The sequence below is a fragment of the Tenrec ecaudatus genome, chromosome 1 (genome assembly GCF_050624435.1).
Source record: "Tenrec ecaudatus isolate mTenEca1 chromosome 1, mTenEca1.hap1, whole genome shotgun sequence".
NCBI lineage: Eukaryota > Metazoa > Chordata > Mammalia > Afrosoricida > Tenrecidae > Tenrec > Tenrec ecaudatus.
The window spans coordinates 48,657,488-48,671,881 of NC_134530.1; the positions used below are offsets into that span (position 1 = coordinate 48,657,488).

General features: G+C 52.7%; 1 protein-coding gene and 1 non-coding gene across 2 annotated transcripts in view; both read left to right on the top strand.

Moving 5' to 3' along the window:
• The window catches only part of MACO1 (macoilin 1), a 69,226-nt gene that overhangs the window by 47,356 nt on the left and 7,476 nt on the right, over positions 1–14,394 (top strand). Inside the window, exons 7-9 of the mRNA XM_075552605.1 lie at positions 7,596–7,754; positions 8,905–9,087; positions 12,221–12,341. Coding sequence (XP_075408720.1) covers positions 7,596–7,754; positions 8,905–9,087; positions 12,221–12,341 — 463 coding nt within the window. The remainder of the gene's footprint in view (positions 1–7,595; positions 7,755–8,904; positions 9,088–12,220; positions 12,342–14,394) is intronic.
• On the top strand, positions 6,393–6,499 carry LOC142438218 (U6 spliceosomal RNA). Its single transcript, XR_012782641.1, has one exon. It is a non-coding gene; the product is annotated as a U6 spliceosomal RNA (small nuclear RNA).

Here is a 14,394-nt window from a genome sequence, read left to right on the forward strand (position 1 = left end):
CAGACTGTGTGTGTGTGCTGTGTGTAATTCTCTTTTCTACCAGCCCCACTGTGAGCCTTCTCCCACATCATTGCTTAGTCCCGCCCCACGACCCCCCCCCCAGATTTCAGAGTAAGTCGCATAAATACACCAGAAGTTACTTGTCCTTACTTTGTTGAGTGTTTGTTTTCCCGTTTTCTCATTTGAATGATGTCTCCAAAACGCTCCTGGGCGTGTAGCGGTGTGCTGCCCCCTTCCTCAGCTGACCATCGGGGCAGCGCTGCCTCCTCCCTGAGGTGACCGGTTAATGGCTGGCTGCAGACTCGCCATCCCAGCCGTATCTCCCTAAGGGCTGCACTGCACTCGGCGCTCGCTCACACTGCTGCTCTGCTCTCAAAGGGCCTCGACAAGTCAGCGCCCTTGTTGCCCTCGTAGCCCGTTTTGCGGAAACCTGCTGATTCCTTTTCTGTCTCTGGCTTTTCGTAATGACAGTGAATATGCGGGACAGGTGAGGGGCCAGAGACAGAGTGATTCTGGAATACACTTCCATCTAGTAACCAGGTCACTGGGTTGTGTGCCGCGAGGCAGCTGTGGGCTGGGGTTTCCAGGACTGTGGTGAAGGCAGTCGATGGGGCAGCTTCAGGTCCGGTAGGCCTCCGGTGAGCGGAGCTCCCTCCCTCATGGACACATGGACTGTGGTCTCGGGTGAATGAGCCGACCCTCAGTTGTCAAAGAGCCCTGGTCGCGCAGTAAGCCCCGGCCTGAGCTGCTCACCACACGGTCGGGGCTCGGCCCCACCGGAGAATGGTGACGCAGCCTGTTCTCATAAGGACGTCAAGTCGCAGGGACCCAAGGGAGCCGTCGGCCACCAGGAGTGGGGATGGACCCACTGGCTGGAGGTGGGTGGGCCTATCCTTCCCGCGGGGTGGCCCGGGAGAGGCATGACCTGATGCACAAGGTAATCGGTCTTTTTTCTGGGGACTGAGCTCTGATTTACGAGCTCAGCTTTCTGCGTGGACAGCTGTGTGGTCCCTAAACAAGTCTTGTCTTGTATGATTAATGTCTACCAGGGGATTGCCTAATGGAATTAGGTATTTACCAAGATGAAGCAGTTGCTCTTCAGCTCTTCATTCATTCTTTTCATGTGCACCTGCCTTCTTGATAAGCAAACACTCATTTACCCCTGTCAGCCTGCTGTAGAGCTGTGGTTTCCAGAGCCTCGCATGCCACAGCACTGACCCCGTCCTGTTCTAAGCTCTGAGGAGATAGGCGCCAGATGAATGAGAGACCTGCACTATAAGGCCAGGAAGAAACCTCAGGAATATCATCCTGATAAACACTCAGGAAGAGTCAAGAGCACGGGGCAGCGGTTGGTGCCAAACAGGAGGCCATACCGTGCTTACAGAAGGAGCAGGTTCCTTGGTCTGATGATCAGTGTCTCATGCTGGCTTATTTTTAGTTTATTGTTCCACGGTCCTTGAGGGCAGGTAGGATTGGAAACTAGCCATTCCCACCTTGGAGAGGGCGTAGGTGTCTGGACACGCAGTGGGTCATGCCAGCTGTGTGAGGGATTTGCTCCACCCCCTTGGCTGTGAAATTGGAGATGACCTCTGGGCCCTTCTCACAGAACAAGCAGGACTGTGAGTCTGTGCTGCAGAACCTCGGGCATGCTTTGTCCACCAGCTCTGGAGAGGCTGGAGATAAAATGCGAGGTTCTTCGTGAGGCCCTCAGGGATGTGCATTTAGGTTGTTTTCCTATCCCCCGCAGTGCCACCAGGGCACCCTGGGGAGGGCATGGGGTGTGACTCTGAGTTTGAGGGAGCCAGCAGCCACCACGTGTCCGTCACCAGAGGTCTGTATATTGCTGTGAAGAGTTTTCAGCAGAGCTTCGAGACTCAGACAGACCAGGAAGAAAGAACTAGCGATCTACTTAGGAAAATCAGCCAGTGAAAATCCTGTGGGCCACTATGTACAACTCCAAGAATATTATCAGTGTGATGGGTTGTGTCTGTAGAAATTACTGCTTTGGTGTGTGTTCTGCTGTGTGTATTTGCAACAAGAACAACAGAGCGGGCCGGTCCATCGCCCAGCCTCGGGCTGACACGTCTCCCTCTGTCGTGCATGCATCATTCTGAGTTGGGGCCCGCTCAGCCGCAGTCAGACAGTGCCGTCTTGTCTGTCATGGGGTCTGCCTCTTTACAAGACTTGCTTCCTAGGGGATGTTCACTGCCCCATGCCTTTAGCATCCTTTGCCCTCTCACCCAGGCATCATTTTAGACCGTAAAGTTATTGGCAGGACCCATACGAGACAGTCAGATGTTTGAAGTCATAGCACTGTGAGCTGAAATTCAAGGGGTTTCTGAAAGATGAGGATTACACATATTTAGGCCTTTTCAGACACCCAAAAATAAGACCCACAGCAGCTAAATGCCATCTCTTAATACCTTTCTTTGTCTTCGTCTATTTTTCCTACTTTACGTGCCTGCTAACATTTGATCGGATAGATTACCCCTTGTAAAATGTTAATGTTTTCCTCTTAAAATCAAAGTTATTGATCATGTACATGATGCTTTCCGTAAGTCATGGTTAGAGCAGAGGTCAGCTGTAGTTAGAGGTCGGAGTTCCCACCTACTTTGTGGGAGAGTCGGGTTTGATTTCTGATGGAGGCCTCGTGCATCCGACCGTGGGGCCTGTCTCTTGCTTTGGTGTGGAGCAGGTTTCAGCGGCACGTCCAAACTGAGGGTCTAGGAAGAAAGAGCTGGCGAGCTACTCCTGAGCATCAGCCGGTAAAAACCCTGCAGGTCACAGCAGGCTGAGGGGCGGCCTGATCGTGGAGGGGACACAGGACTGGGCAGTGGCGTATTCCGCTTGCAGCGAGTCAGGGACCAGCTTGACAGCAGCCAGCAACATGAAGCAACAAGCTGTAGTGGTTGCTAAGATTTGGAGTGGGTCGGAGGGATCCGAACTGTGGCAGTTTGGCTTTGAAGTCAGACCAGTTCACCCAAGGAAGCACCGCTGTAGCTGGGTCCCAGCTCTTGCTGTGAGTCGGGGATCAGAGGCTAGCCTCGCAGTCTTTAAAAATGACTGGCAAAGCAGTTAGGAAAAGCTTGGGGACTTAATATGGAACATTCTGAGTTCATTGTCGTATACAATCGGACAAAGACCGATGTGTCTGATAGTAGAGACAGACTTCAGCTGTGCCATCGGCCCTGTCTGTGGCCCAAGTGCTCATGCACTGGGCAGCCCTTGCCAGGGTGAAACTGGTTTCCCTGGAGTTGGGCAAACAGGACGTCCTTTATTTCCTAGCCGAGCCTTGTTGAAGTATGTGGGTACCCTCCATCTGGTCCTGGTTTTTGTTGTTGTTTTTTTAAAGGAAGGGATATAGCTCTTCCCAGGGAACGTTCTCTCTTTCTCTGTACCTTCACAGGGTGGGGATGAGAGCGGCAGAGCCCCACTCAAGCGTCTGAGCTTATGGATGGATTGTCCCCCTTTCTTTTGGCCCTTGTGTCCTAAAATTAGTTGCAAGGGTTGTAAACTCTTGCTCCAGCCTCATTTGCTTCCTGACGACATGTTTTTAATTCGGGTCGCAGCTGTTGATATTTTAATAAAAATCCCATGAATACATTTGAAGATTTTTTTAACCTCTTAACACAATTTAACGAGAACGTGGAGCCTCGCAGGAATAATTGCGACTGCGTTTCACCTAGCAAGTGTCGACCTTCGGCACCGAAGGGTTAAGTACATCATTAGCACGAGTAGCGCTGTCTGTCGAAGAGGTGCCCACAGCACTTGACCACCTTGACTCAGTCCAATTTACTGACATAATCCCGTTAAAATGCCCGAGAGCACATTTTTCAGTGATATACTGTGAGCTGTATATTACAAAGTCGGACTGTGGTGTGGTTTCACCCTGGTGCACATTGCGCAGTGATGGAGCTCTTAGGAAGAGCATCGCAGTCACCCTGTGAAACAAGAAAGCAGACATCCCGCGTGTGAGAGCCCTTCTGCCTGGTGCGAGGGTCATGAGTTGTCTGTGTTCTTTCTCGTGGTTTCTGTTTGCACCTGTTTTTGTGCAGACTGGGTATCGCTTTTGTAATGAAAAATAAATCTAATAAAGAATTGTAAATCATGTTACTGCCTACCTTAGTAAGGATTTAAAATATAGAGCAAACATTCAAGGTTAAATTACTGCTTTTCTGTGGAGAGACCATGAAAAATTGCCCATCATAAATTTTTTTAAATGACTGCAAATTTACCATGTAGCACTTGGAAGTCATTTTCCATTCACTGCTCCTGGGACCAGTGTTCCTTCAGTTTGGGGATGCCGGTGTTAACTCACAGGCTTGGGAAGTCACTAGCCACTCAGGTATCCATAGAATCCACGGTAGCCGCCGTGGAAAAGCCTGAAGCAGCCCAGCGCCATCTCTCGTCAATAAGTGGTTGATGTTGTCAAGTACACATTAGAGATTTGAATTGTTAGCATACAGCTGATGGTAAATCCACAGCAGGAGCATATCCCTGTAGCCACTTGGCTTGGTGTTTGTTGTCTGGGCTTTTGGGTCTGTCCTTATGTCCGGGACAGTGCTGCGGTAGAGTGTTCCCTGGGGAAGCAAGGAAGGACTGCGTCTGCGTCTCCTGGTGCCCTGAGGTGACCTCCCTCCGCCCCAGGCCATTTGCACTTGGCTTTCCCACGTGGACCCCAGCTCCACACTCAACGGTGACTCCATAGGACAGCTAGACCTGCCCCCCGGGGGGGCTGGGGAACAGCGGTGTCCCGAGACGGCGACTCTACGGGCATAGGAAGCCTCGCCATTCTCCCGACTCAGATTACTAGTGCTTTGGACGTTGGGTTTGTTTTTAAGACACTGTCACAGCTCACTCAACTATCGTGATCCTTCTTAGTTCGTGGGAGAGAGACAGGTGCGGTAAGACTGGAAATGCAAAGAGAAGAGAGAAAGCGGTAACTGCAAGTGACTGAGGCCTGGCCTCGGCAGGGTTCCCTGTCCCTTCCCTCTCGGAGGCAGCCCCGTCTCCCCTGGGTGGCCGGCCACAGCACTGGGAACTTGACCCTGCACCTCAGCAGACGGCACAGTGCGGTTTGCTAATCTGAAGAAGCAAATCAACAGCTGTCTGTCTGCAAAGTATGTCAGAGCCAGAAACCCTGCACCAGGCAGGGAGTGACGGCAGAGACCCTCGGTCTCCAGGTGGAGAAACTGAGGCCTGGGAGGGTACATGCTGTCCACAACTTAGAGGTGGCCCAGAGCCGAGTCGAGAGCCCTGTCTGTCCCCAAGGTCCTTCCCTCAAGCATGCCGTGCCCTGTTCTCACCTAAATGCCACGCGCAGGCCAGCAAAGTGGCTCCATAAGGAAGAGAAATCACCTTCGCGGGGATTACCTGCGACGCATGTTGACCCAATGTGGGTGTGTGCCCCTGGGTCCTCTGAGGTGAGCACGGTGGTGGGCCAGGCGCAGATCTGAAACTGGACAGGGCCATTCCAAGCACACGTTCAACTGGAATAACCCTGGCAAAAGGGAACGGGTGGCGTGATGGCAACTCGTGACCCTTCCCTGGGGAGCGAGCTCTGCCGGGGCCCGGCGGTGCTTCTGAGTGACCAGGTGTCTCGCCTGTGCACCCAGGCGCTGGACAGGAGCTGGCTGGTCTGCTTGGGCTTCGTGACGCGTGTGTTCTTGGGATACTTTTCTTAAGTTGGCAAGAAGTAGCCAGAGAAATCAGCGTGCTTCTCGGTGTCGTCAGGGAGGCCAGGCAGCCACATCGAGTGCCTGAGTGCCTGACCCCACGCTGTTGTGTAGTGTTGAGTCTGTTCTGAACCCTAGTGGCCTTGTGGGACAGACCAGAACTGCCCCTTAGGGCTTCCAAACCCATAACCACAACAAAAGCTGACTGCATGTTTGCCTCCCTCTGCGCAGCTGGGGCATTCAAGCTGCCGGCCTTTCCACGAGCAGCTGAGTGCTTCACCATTGCACCACCAGGGTTCCAAGTCACTTCAGAATCACGGTGATCCCAGCCGTGTCTCAGTGTGTTCCCCAGGGCTTTCACTGGCTAGTGTTTTGGTAGAGTGGCCAGGTCTTTCTTGTGAAGGTACCCGAGAGCGGGCTCAAAACTGGCCTTCCCATTAGCAGCTGTGCTAACGGTTTGCAACACTTAGGTACGCGCTTGGAGGTTTCATGTTCACAGCTGACCGCTCCACAGAGGGAGCACTACCAGCTCTCTCTGAGTCTAGAGTGGCAGTCCTCTTGGTGTGCTGGATAATGCCGTGCCAACTGCGTCCACCTGGGACAGCTGATGCTTCCCCGCCTGAGCTTTCTGCCCCCTGGTCTAGAATGCACCCCCTTCTGTCCCCCAGCCTTGGGCCCCACTCAGTTCCCATCTTCTCTGTAAAGCCTTCCTCAGTCGTGCTCGCTTCGGCAGCACATAGACTAAAATTGGAACGATACAAAGAAGGTTAGCATGGCCCTTGCGCAAGGATGACGCGCAAATTCCTGAAACGGTCCATGTTTTAAAAAAGCCTTCCTCAGTCAACCCACCCCTTGCTCTTCCCTCCCCGGAACTCACGCCGGGAACCCGTGCTGAAGCGTGGACTGTGGAGCTCTATGGCCCGGGGCTGACACTTCTCAGACCCACGTCCCCTCTGCAAAAGAGGGGTGACTGATGTGCTTCACGGAGGCTGTGTCGCTTCAGTGAGTGAATACCATCGAGTCTGGCTGCCAGTGCCTGGCACCTAGTTCCCAGTAAGTATTAGCTGTTAAGGGTGTCCCTCCTTGCCTCCCATGTGGTACTGCTTAATCATTGTAAGTATCTGTTGGCCCCTTGTAGGAGGGATCGTAAAGGCCTCCCGTGAGGAAGGACTGGACTTTACCCTCTCAGTTACACACGCACATCAAAGGTTCCTAATACTACTGCTTACGTGAACTCTGCTGCTGTCGGGAAGAAAATAGCTGGGCGAGCAGTAGGCATTGAAGAGGAGACACACACAGATGGGTGCTTTGCTGCCCATAGAGCACATAGCGAGGCCCGCCTCGTGTTGGGTCCAGTGAGCTGCGCGCTTGGTGGGTCAGCGTCACAGTGTCAGCAAGGGTGCTTGTGTTTCAGAAGGTTCTCCGAGCCAGTGGGCAAGGGGCTCTGCCTGCCGGGGTATCTCAAGGCAGACAGGGTGGGTCGCACCTGCCCTCAAACTCACCACCATCAAGTCAGTTCTGACTCAGGTGACCCTATAGGACAGGGTAGAATCGTCCCTATGGGTTCTTTCTCCCGCGGAGCACCTAGTGGTCTCAAACTGAAGACCTTGTGGATTGCTCGAATCCACCAGCAGGGAGGGGACCATCGTCGCCTTCTACCATGCTCTCCTTGCCTTCCTCTGCTCCCGTGTCAGCAAACTCAAGACCCCTGCTTGCCCCTGAGTGCACACGCATGAGGGAAATCACAAGTCGGCCCTGGTGGAAAGAGGCTGCGACCCAGGTAGATGCTCTCCAAGGTGACTGTGGATGGGGATCCCCTGCTGGTGCTGCCAGGGGGAGGTTCACTACCACCACCCCCATCCTTCCACAGCCCTGGGGGGACCGCCCCTGATGAATACGCTGTGTCTCTCCTTTTCCTAGGCTGGAACAAGACATTAAGAAGTTAAAGGCGGACCTGCAGGCCAGCAGGCAGGTGGAACAAGAGCTCCGCAGCCAGATCGGTTCCCTGTCGAGCACCGAGCGAGGCATCCGCACAGAAATGGGCCAGCTCCGGCAGGAGAACGAGCTGCTGCAGAACAAGTAGGTGCCACCCCAGCCCCAGTGGTGCCTCCCGGAAGACTCGTTAGATAAGTTCTTTCAAGTATTTAATTGAGTTGACCCACCCAAGACAGATATACACATGTGTGTAAAATCGACGAAACCCTATTCTCCCCACCCCAAGAACAGTTGATTAGTCTGCCTCCTCTTGCTTACTGATGGCTTCTTCTCTTGGTTTAAGCACTTACGGAGTCTTTGTGAAGTAAGTAACATTGACGAGAAGTCATTTCTGCCCTATTTTGAGACACTTGTTCCTTTCAGTGGAGGCTTCCAGAGGGTTCCACTACGTTTACTTTGATTTCAGAATTAAAAAGGTGATGTGATCTCTGCTTGATTTTATTTGGAGAGAAGATAAGAAGCCAGCTCTGGCCTGTGAACTCTTTTTCAGCTTTTCCTTCCTTTATTCTGGAATTACTTCTTGGCTCGCTGTGGGCCTGTCTGTCTGGAGTCTCTCAGCAGTGTGTGCCTGTGATGGGGACGGAGGCTGGGGCGGGCAGGCCCTGGGCCTCGGGGTTTCCCACGTGGAAAGAGAAGGCCTTCGCCCTTGGGCGGGGAACTGAACCGAGAGCGCACCATAGGCAAAGCTGCTCGCACACAGGCGAGCGGAGCTGAGCTGGCTTGGGGTCGGTGTGGGAAGGTGCGGGCAGTGGCAGGCAGGGAGGGGAATCTGGCTGAAAGGCTCCTCTGACAGGCAGCCCGCTGTGACTCTGAGGAAGAGATCTATTTTGAGATGCTCTGAGAAGACCTCGCACAGCTGGAAAGCAGAGGCTGCAGGAGGCTGCAGCAGAACTGTATTTAGGAAGCACCCCCACCCCCTACCCCCAGCCTTGCCTCCGGGGCTGTAGAGCTGGACCCACCGGTGGGTCCCTGGTAGGAAGGAAGTTCCTTCTGTTTGTTTTTGAGCTACCCACTGTCAGGGAGCCTGTGTACTAGAATGTAGGAGTTGTTCGATAACTGGCAGTGTGGGTTCTCTGGGAACTCTGGCAGTTGATGTTTACGGTTTGCTGTTGAAACCTCCTATGGACTTGGCCGGAAAATGATAAAAGCTGTGTTTTTCCAAGCATGGTGGGGGCGCCTGGGGAGGGGTCGTTTCAGGTGATAGAACTCCACTGTAACATTCATTTCCATGTAGGTTACATAATGCGGTGCAAATGAAGCAAAAAGACAAGCAGAATATCAGCCAGTTGGAGAAGAAGCTAAAAGCTGAGCAGGAAGCCCGGAGCTTTGTAGAAAAGCAGCTCCTGGAGGAGAAGAAGAGGAAGAAGCTGGAAGAGGCCACGGCCGCCCGGGCCGCTGCGTTTGCTGCTGCGTCCAGGTATGCAGGCAGCACCCGCCCGGCTCGGCCCCCTCGTCTGCCGTGCACCAGACACACGGGGTACGGGGTCCAAAGTACCGTGACCCTCCAGGGTCGGGGTGGGGTGGATTGTTTTTAAAGGACAGTTTTATTAGCTGGCTCAGCTGCCTCCCTCACTGCCCTCACCTATAAGGTGGGATGAGGGAATTCCCCGGCCACCAGGTGTCGGGGCCAGAGCCTGCGTAAGAGTAGCGGCCCAGTCGCTTTCTCAGACTGCAGATGACCGAATGCTTGGAGCGAATTAAATTTAGGAAAAGATTGATTCCATCTGCAACCTCCCCCGCCACATACAACAGTTCTCCACCCTTAGGTGTAGAAGAGCCTTGTCGGTGCAAGGGTTAAGTGCTCTCTTGTCCGCCCTCCACGGGAGAAGGAAGGCTGTAGTCTTTTCCAGCACACAGTGACCCTGTCAGGCAGGGCAGGACTGCCCCATGGGTGTCTGGGTCTCTACAGCTCTACAGGAGCAGAAAACCTCATCGTTCTCCCTGGAGCAGCTGGCAGGCAGCCCGATGCATCCATCGCCCACTGTGCCGCCCAGGGCTTCCTGTGAGTCAGCATGGCCTTCGCAGCACTGGGTCTGACAGATGCTTCCAGAGGCTGCCTTAAAAGGGAAGAGAGAGAGGCCAGTTCTTGGTTGCCTCAGCAGTGAGCTAACTATGTGCTCAGGCCTGACAGGTGTCAGCCAATGAGCTGGTGAAACAGCGGCGCTTTTTCTTACTAGTTTTACTAGTTTCTAGTAAACCTGACTCACTGCCTCGAGTTGCTTCCGACTCTCGGCGACCCGACGGGATGGTTTCTGACACTCACTGTTGACGGAGCAGAGAGCCCTGTTGTCTTCTCCCTGGGGTTTTGTGCTGCTCCCCTGGGACTACAGTGCCGTGTGGAACCACTGCACCACCCTCGATGAAGTTTCCGGTAGAAAATCTGACACTGTGGCCTGATGCAAACTGAGGGCTGTCTCCTAAAAGATCCAGGGAAATGCTTGGAGCCACTGGCTGCAGGGGGGAGGCGGTCAAAGCTTATGTTGGAGACAAGGGGAGGGTCTCTGCGCCCCTTCATCCCCATTTCTTTGGGTTTTCAGCCCGTGCGGCCCGTCCCGAGGGCTGGGTCATTTGTGGGTCTGCAGCTACAGAAGGAAGGTCTGTCATGATCTTTGTTTCCTTAGGGGTTTCCTTCCTGGTTTGTATCTGTGTGGTCTAATTTTTCCTTCAGTTTTTGCTTTGCTGTGTTAAACAAGTAGTTTATTTGGCCACCTTTGGTATGCTAATGACGCTCTCTTAAAGTCAGTGTTTGTAGAATTGATGCATTGTCATTTAGGCGATTAGGAAGTAGCCCTGTGTGACTCTGCCTTACCCTCAGCCTGCCAGCTGGTCACTCTCCCATTCTCTGCCCCAGCAGCATCTGTCTCGGGTTCTCAACCTTCCTCACGCCACGATGACCCTTTCACTGTGGTGGTGACCCCCAATTATAACATTATTTTCGTTGCTACTTCATCACTGTCATTTTGCTACTGTTATGAACCAGGCGACCCCTGTGACCCCCCCCAAAGGGGTCACGACCCAAAGGTTGAGAACCTCGGATCTATCCAGACTCTCAAACCCTTTCACCACCCTGCATCGAGGGTGGGCGCTTCTCTTTGTTAGTGTTAAGGCCTTTCTGCTTCACACTCACAGGAGGCTGCTCTGGACAGTCTCCTGGTTTGTCCTGTGCTCTTGTTCATTCACGCAGTGACCGTCCAGCCTTTCAAAAACCCACCCAGGAGGACCCTTCAGGCCCGTTACCCTGCTGTTCAGCGCCTCACATACCTGAGAGGCTGGTTTGGTTTCTGGGTCCCATTGGCTTCTAGTGAAGCTTGTTTGGTGTAGCCGGTCCTTGGATGGGGGGGGTGGGGGCAGATAGCATAGCAGGTTACACATTGTGCTGTTCACTGGAAGGTCAGCAGTTCACTACCACCAGCCGCGCTGCTCTGAGGGAGAACAGTGAAGCCTTGTGCTCGCATAAGGATTTATAGTCTCAGAACCCCACAGGCGCAGTCCTACCTTGCCCGACAGTTTTGTTACGAGCCGGAATCTACTCGAAGGCGGTGCGATCCTTTCCTGCTCTTGTTTGCATCATCTACACAGAAGTTGTCAGTCTCAAGCGTGCAGTCTGTCCCGGGCCCTCCTTTTCATTTTTAACATGTTTGTTGGCACATAATTTACACAGCATACACTTCATAGTTCAGTCGTATCAAGGAGAATTGTACGATCATTACCACATCAATTTTAGAACATCTCCCCCCTGGTTAAATTGTCAGGGGGCGATTTGAATGAGTTGTGCAATCAGTCAGTTCTGGTGTTCCCTCCCTGTCTCCTCCCCTACCCCTGCACCCCCATCAACCCGTATCCGTTACCGTGCATCCACTCCTGAGGGGGGACACTGGGAAACCCCACAGAAATAATAAACACAGAATTAGAAATAATATAAAAACCACAATACAAATGATAAGACCCTTGTCAACATTCCCAAAGCCAGGGGAGACATTTATGTAACGGAACAAGCGAGGCAAAGCACCGCCCACTGTCTACACTGGGCTGCTGTCTGTTCCCAGCCAGCAGTGTGAGTTGGACCCACACGAGGGCAGGGGGTGCTAAAGCTCTGAGAAGCAGCCCGATGCTGCTCCTTCCCCTTCCCTCTAGGCTCTGCTACAGGCCTGGGGCAGCGAGTGACCAAAGCTCACCTGAGGCGCCCAACCCACAGCCTGCAAAGTTTTAGCTCAGCGCCCCCTGCTGGGGGGGTGGTGTGTGTGTGTGTGTGTGCGCGCGCGCGCGCGCGCTCCTGCTCTGACGGTGGCCTTGTGCTAGTACTGGCTCCCTTGCCCTGGGACGTGGGGTCATACACCTTGCCCCATAAAGCTGGGTAAGGCGGTATAGGTAAAGTACCTAGCTTGGTAGCGGCCTCGTGCTAGACCTCTGAAATAATTCTTACAGATGATTGTGGAGTCTTAACAAAGGACAGAGAATGAAGCCAGACCTGTAAAAGGACTCGGACGGAACCTCACGGTGAGAGTACACCTGTCTTAGAAACCCTTCATTCCCGTCTCTTTTCTACAAAGGGGAGAGTGCACGGAAACCTTGCGGAATCGGATCCGAGAACTCGAGGCCGAGGGCAAGAAGCTGACAATGGACATGAAGGTGAAGGAAGACCAGATCCGAGAACTAGAACTGAAAGTTCAGGTAAAGTGGGGCAGGGGAGGCAAGGCAGCAGAGACCTCCCTCTCCTATAGACTCCTGTTCTAGGCTAGATCCATCCTCTTTGCTAAGGCGCCCTGGTGGTGTAGCGCATTACACGTGGAGCTGTTAAACCCAAAGTCAGCAGTTCAAAACCACCAGTCCCTCCTTGGATCTGATGGGGAAGGAGACAGGTCTTCAAGGCTGTGAGTCTGTCTCACTGTCTCTCCCTGGAGAGTATCACCACACAGGGAAAACACACAAAACTTCAGTTTCACAGCCCAATTGCCACAGAACAAGCTGGCAGAAAGACCACCCCCATGAAGAGTTGCAGTCTCGGAAACCACGGGGCAGTTCTACCCTGTCCTAGAGGAGCGCCGTGAGCCGGAATCACTCGATGGCAGCCAGCTTTTGATACAAGCCACACCCCATCACACCTGAAAACCACCCGGTGGCAAAAAGACTCATAACTCTAATCCTGTCCAGCTTGTAAGTCCTGTGCCGCAGACCCAGAGTCTAATACCAGCCAGATTGACGTGTTGTGCCGGGCGCTGATGGTACACCCTTCTGCTGGGGCAGGTTGGGCAGGCCGGATTCGTGTCCTTCGGAATTGATACTTCTCAGCCCCTGGCCAGGGAGTCAGTCACCTTTCAGGGTTGTGCTTCTACGCAATGCTCGCTGTGGAAGGACACCCGTGCGTGGACGTAGCTAGTCTTTGGGGGCTTGTTTTCCGTCACCAAGCACTTGACATTGGCTCTTCCAAAGGACATTGAGAACTGATGCCATCAGTTGGAAGGTTTCTGTCACTTGCATCACGTGGCACTCTGGTGACACTGTGGTTTAGTGCCCAGCTGCTGGCTGAAAGGTGGGCAGCTTGAAGCCACCAGCCACGCGCCGGGAGAAAGTTGGGTAGTCTGCTTCAGTAGTTCTCCAGGAACTCTCTGGGTCCGAGTGGACTTGGCAGCAGTGGGTTTGTGGTGGAACTGGGGGGCAGAAATACCAGCAAGTCGCTGCAGGACCCTCGATGACAGAGAAGCCTAACGCTGATGTCATCCAGGCGGCCTCGGGTGTCGGTGGCATAGCGCGGGCTCGGGGCAGGGGCTTTCGAGCAGTCCATGTCACTGCAAAGAAGAGCCCACGGTTAGAAGCTTGTTTCACATCACACGTAGAAAGCAAGCCATACCAGGCGAATGGTCAGATACAGGAAACCAACTTGAAAAAAAAATGGAAGGATAGTAGAAATAGTTTGATTTTAAAGCCATGGAAGAAATTACAAAGGAGGGAGGGGGAGAAAAGTGAAATTAGAGCAGAAACAGATGGCACAACAAATAAAATAAGTTTTAGGGGCTTAATATTCTCAGTATATAAGTAGCTCAAAAATAGCATGCTAAGACGAGCTAAAGTAGTCGGGACACATGCAGAGGATGTGCACAGATAACTCACAAAACATTATGGACAACCGATAAGAACATATCCCCCTCAGTCACTGAAGAAATGCACATGAACAAAGGTGTCATTTTTCTCCTTTAAAATGAGCATTGATGGGGTTTTTTTTGGGGGGGAGGCTCATTGTGTGTGTGTATTTACAATTTTAAAATTAATAAGTCATTGGGAGTTCTTACAGCTCTTATAACCATCCATCAATTAAAAAAAATTATTGGGGGCTTATACAACTCGTATCATAATTCATGTATATATCCATTGTGTCAAGCACATTTGTACATTTGCTGTCATCATCATTCTCAAAAACATTTGCTTTCTACTTGAGCTCTTGGTATCAGCTCCTCATTTTTCCCCTCCCTCCCTGTCCCCCCTCCCTCATGAACCCTTGATAATTTATAAATTATTATTATTTTGTCATGTCTTACATTGACCGACATCTCCCTTCACCTACTTCTCTCTTGTCCGTCCCTCTGGGAGTGGGTTATATGTAGATCCTTGTGATTGGTTCCCCCTTTGTGATCGGTTCCCCCTTTCTACCCCACCTTCTCTCCACCCTCCCGGTATCACCACTCTCACCACTGGTTGTGAGGGCTTCATCTGTCCTAGATTCCCTGTG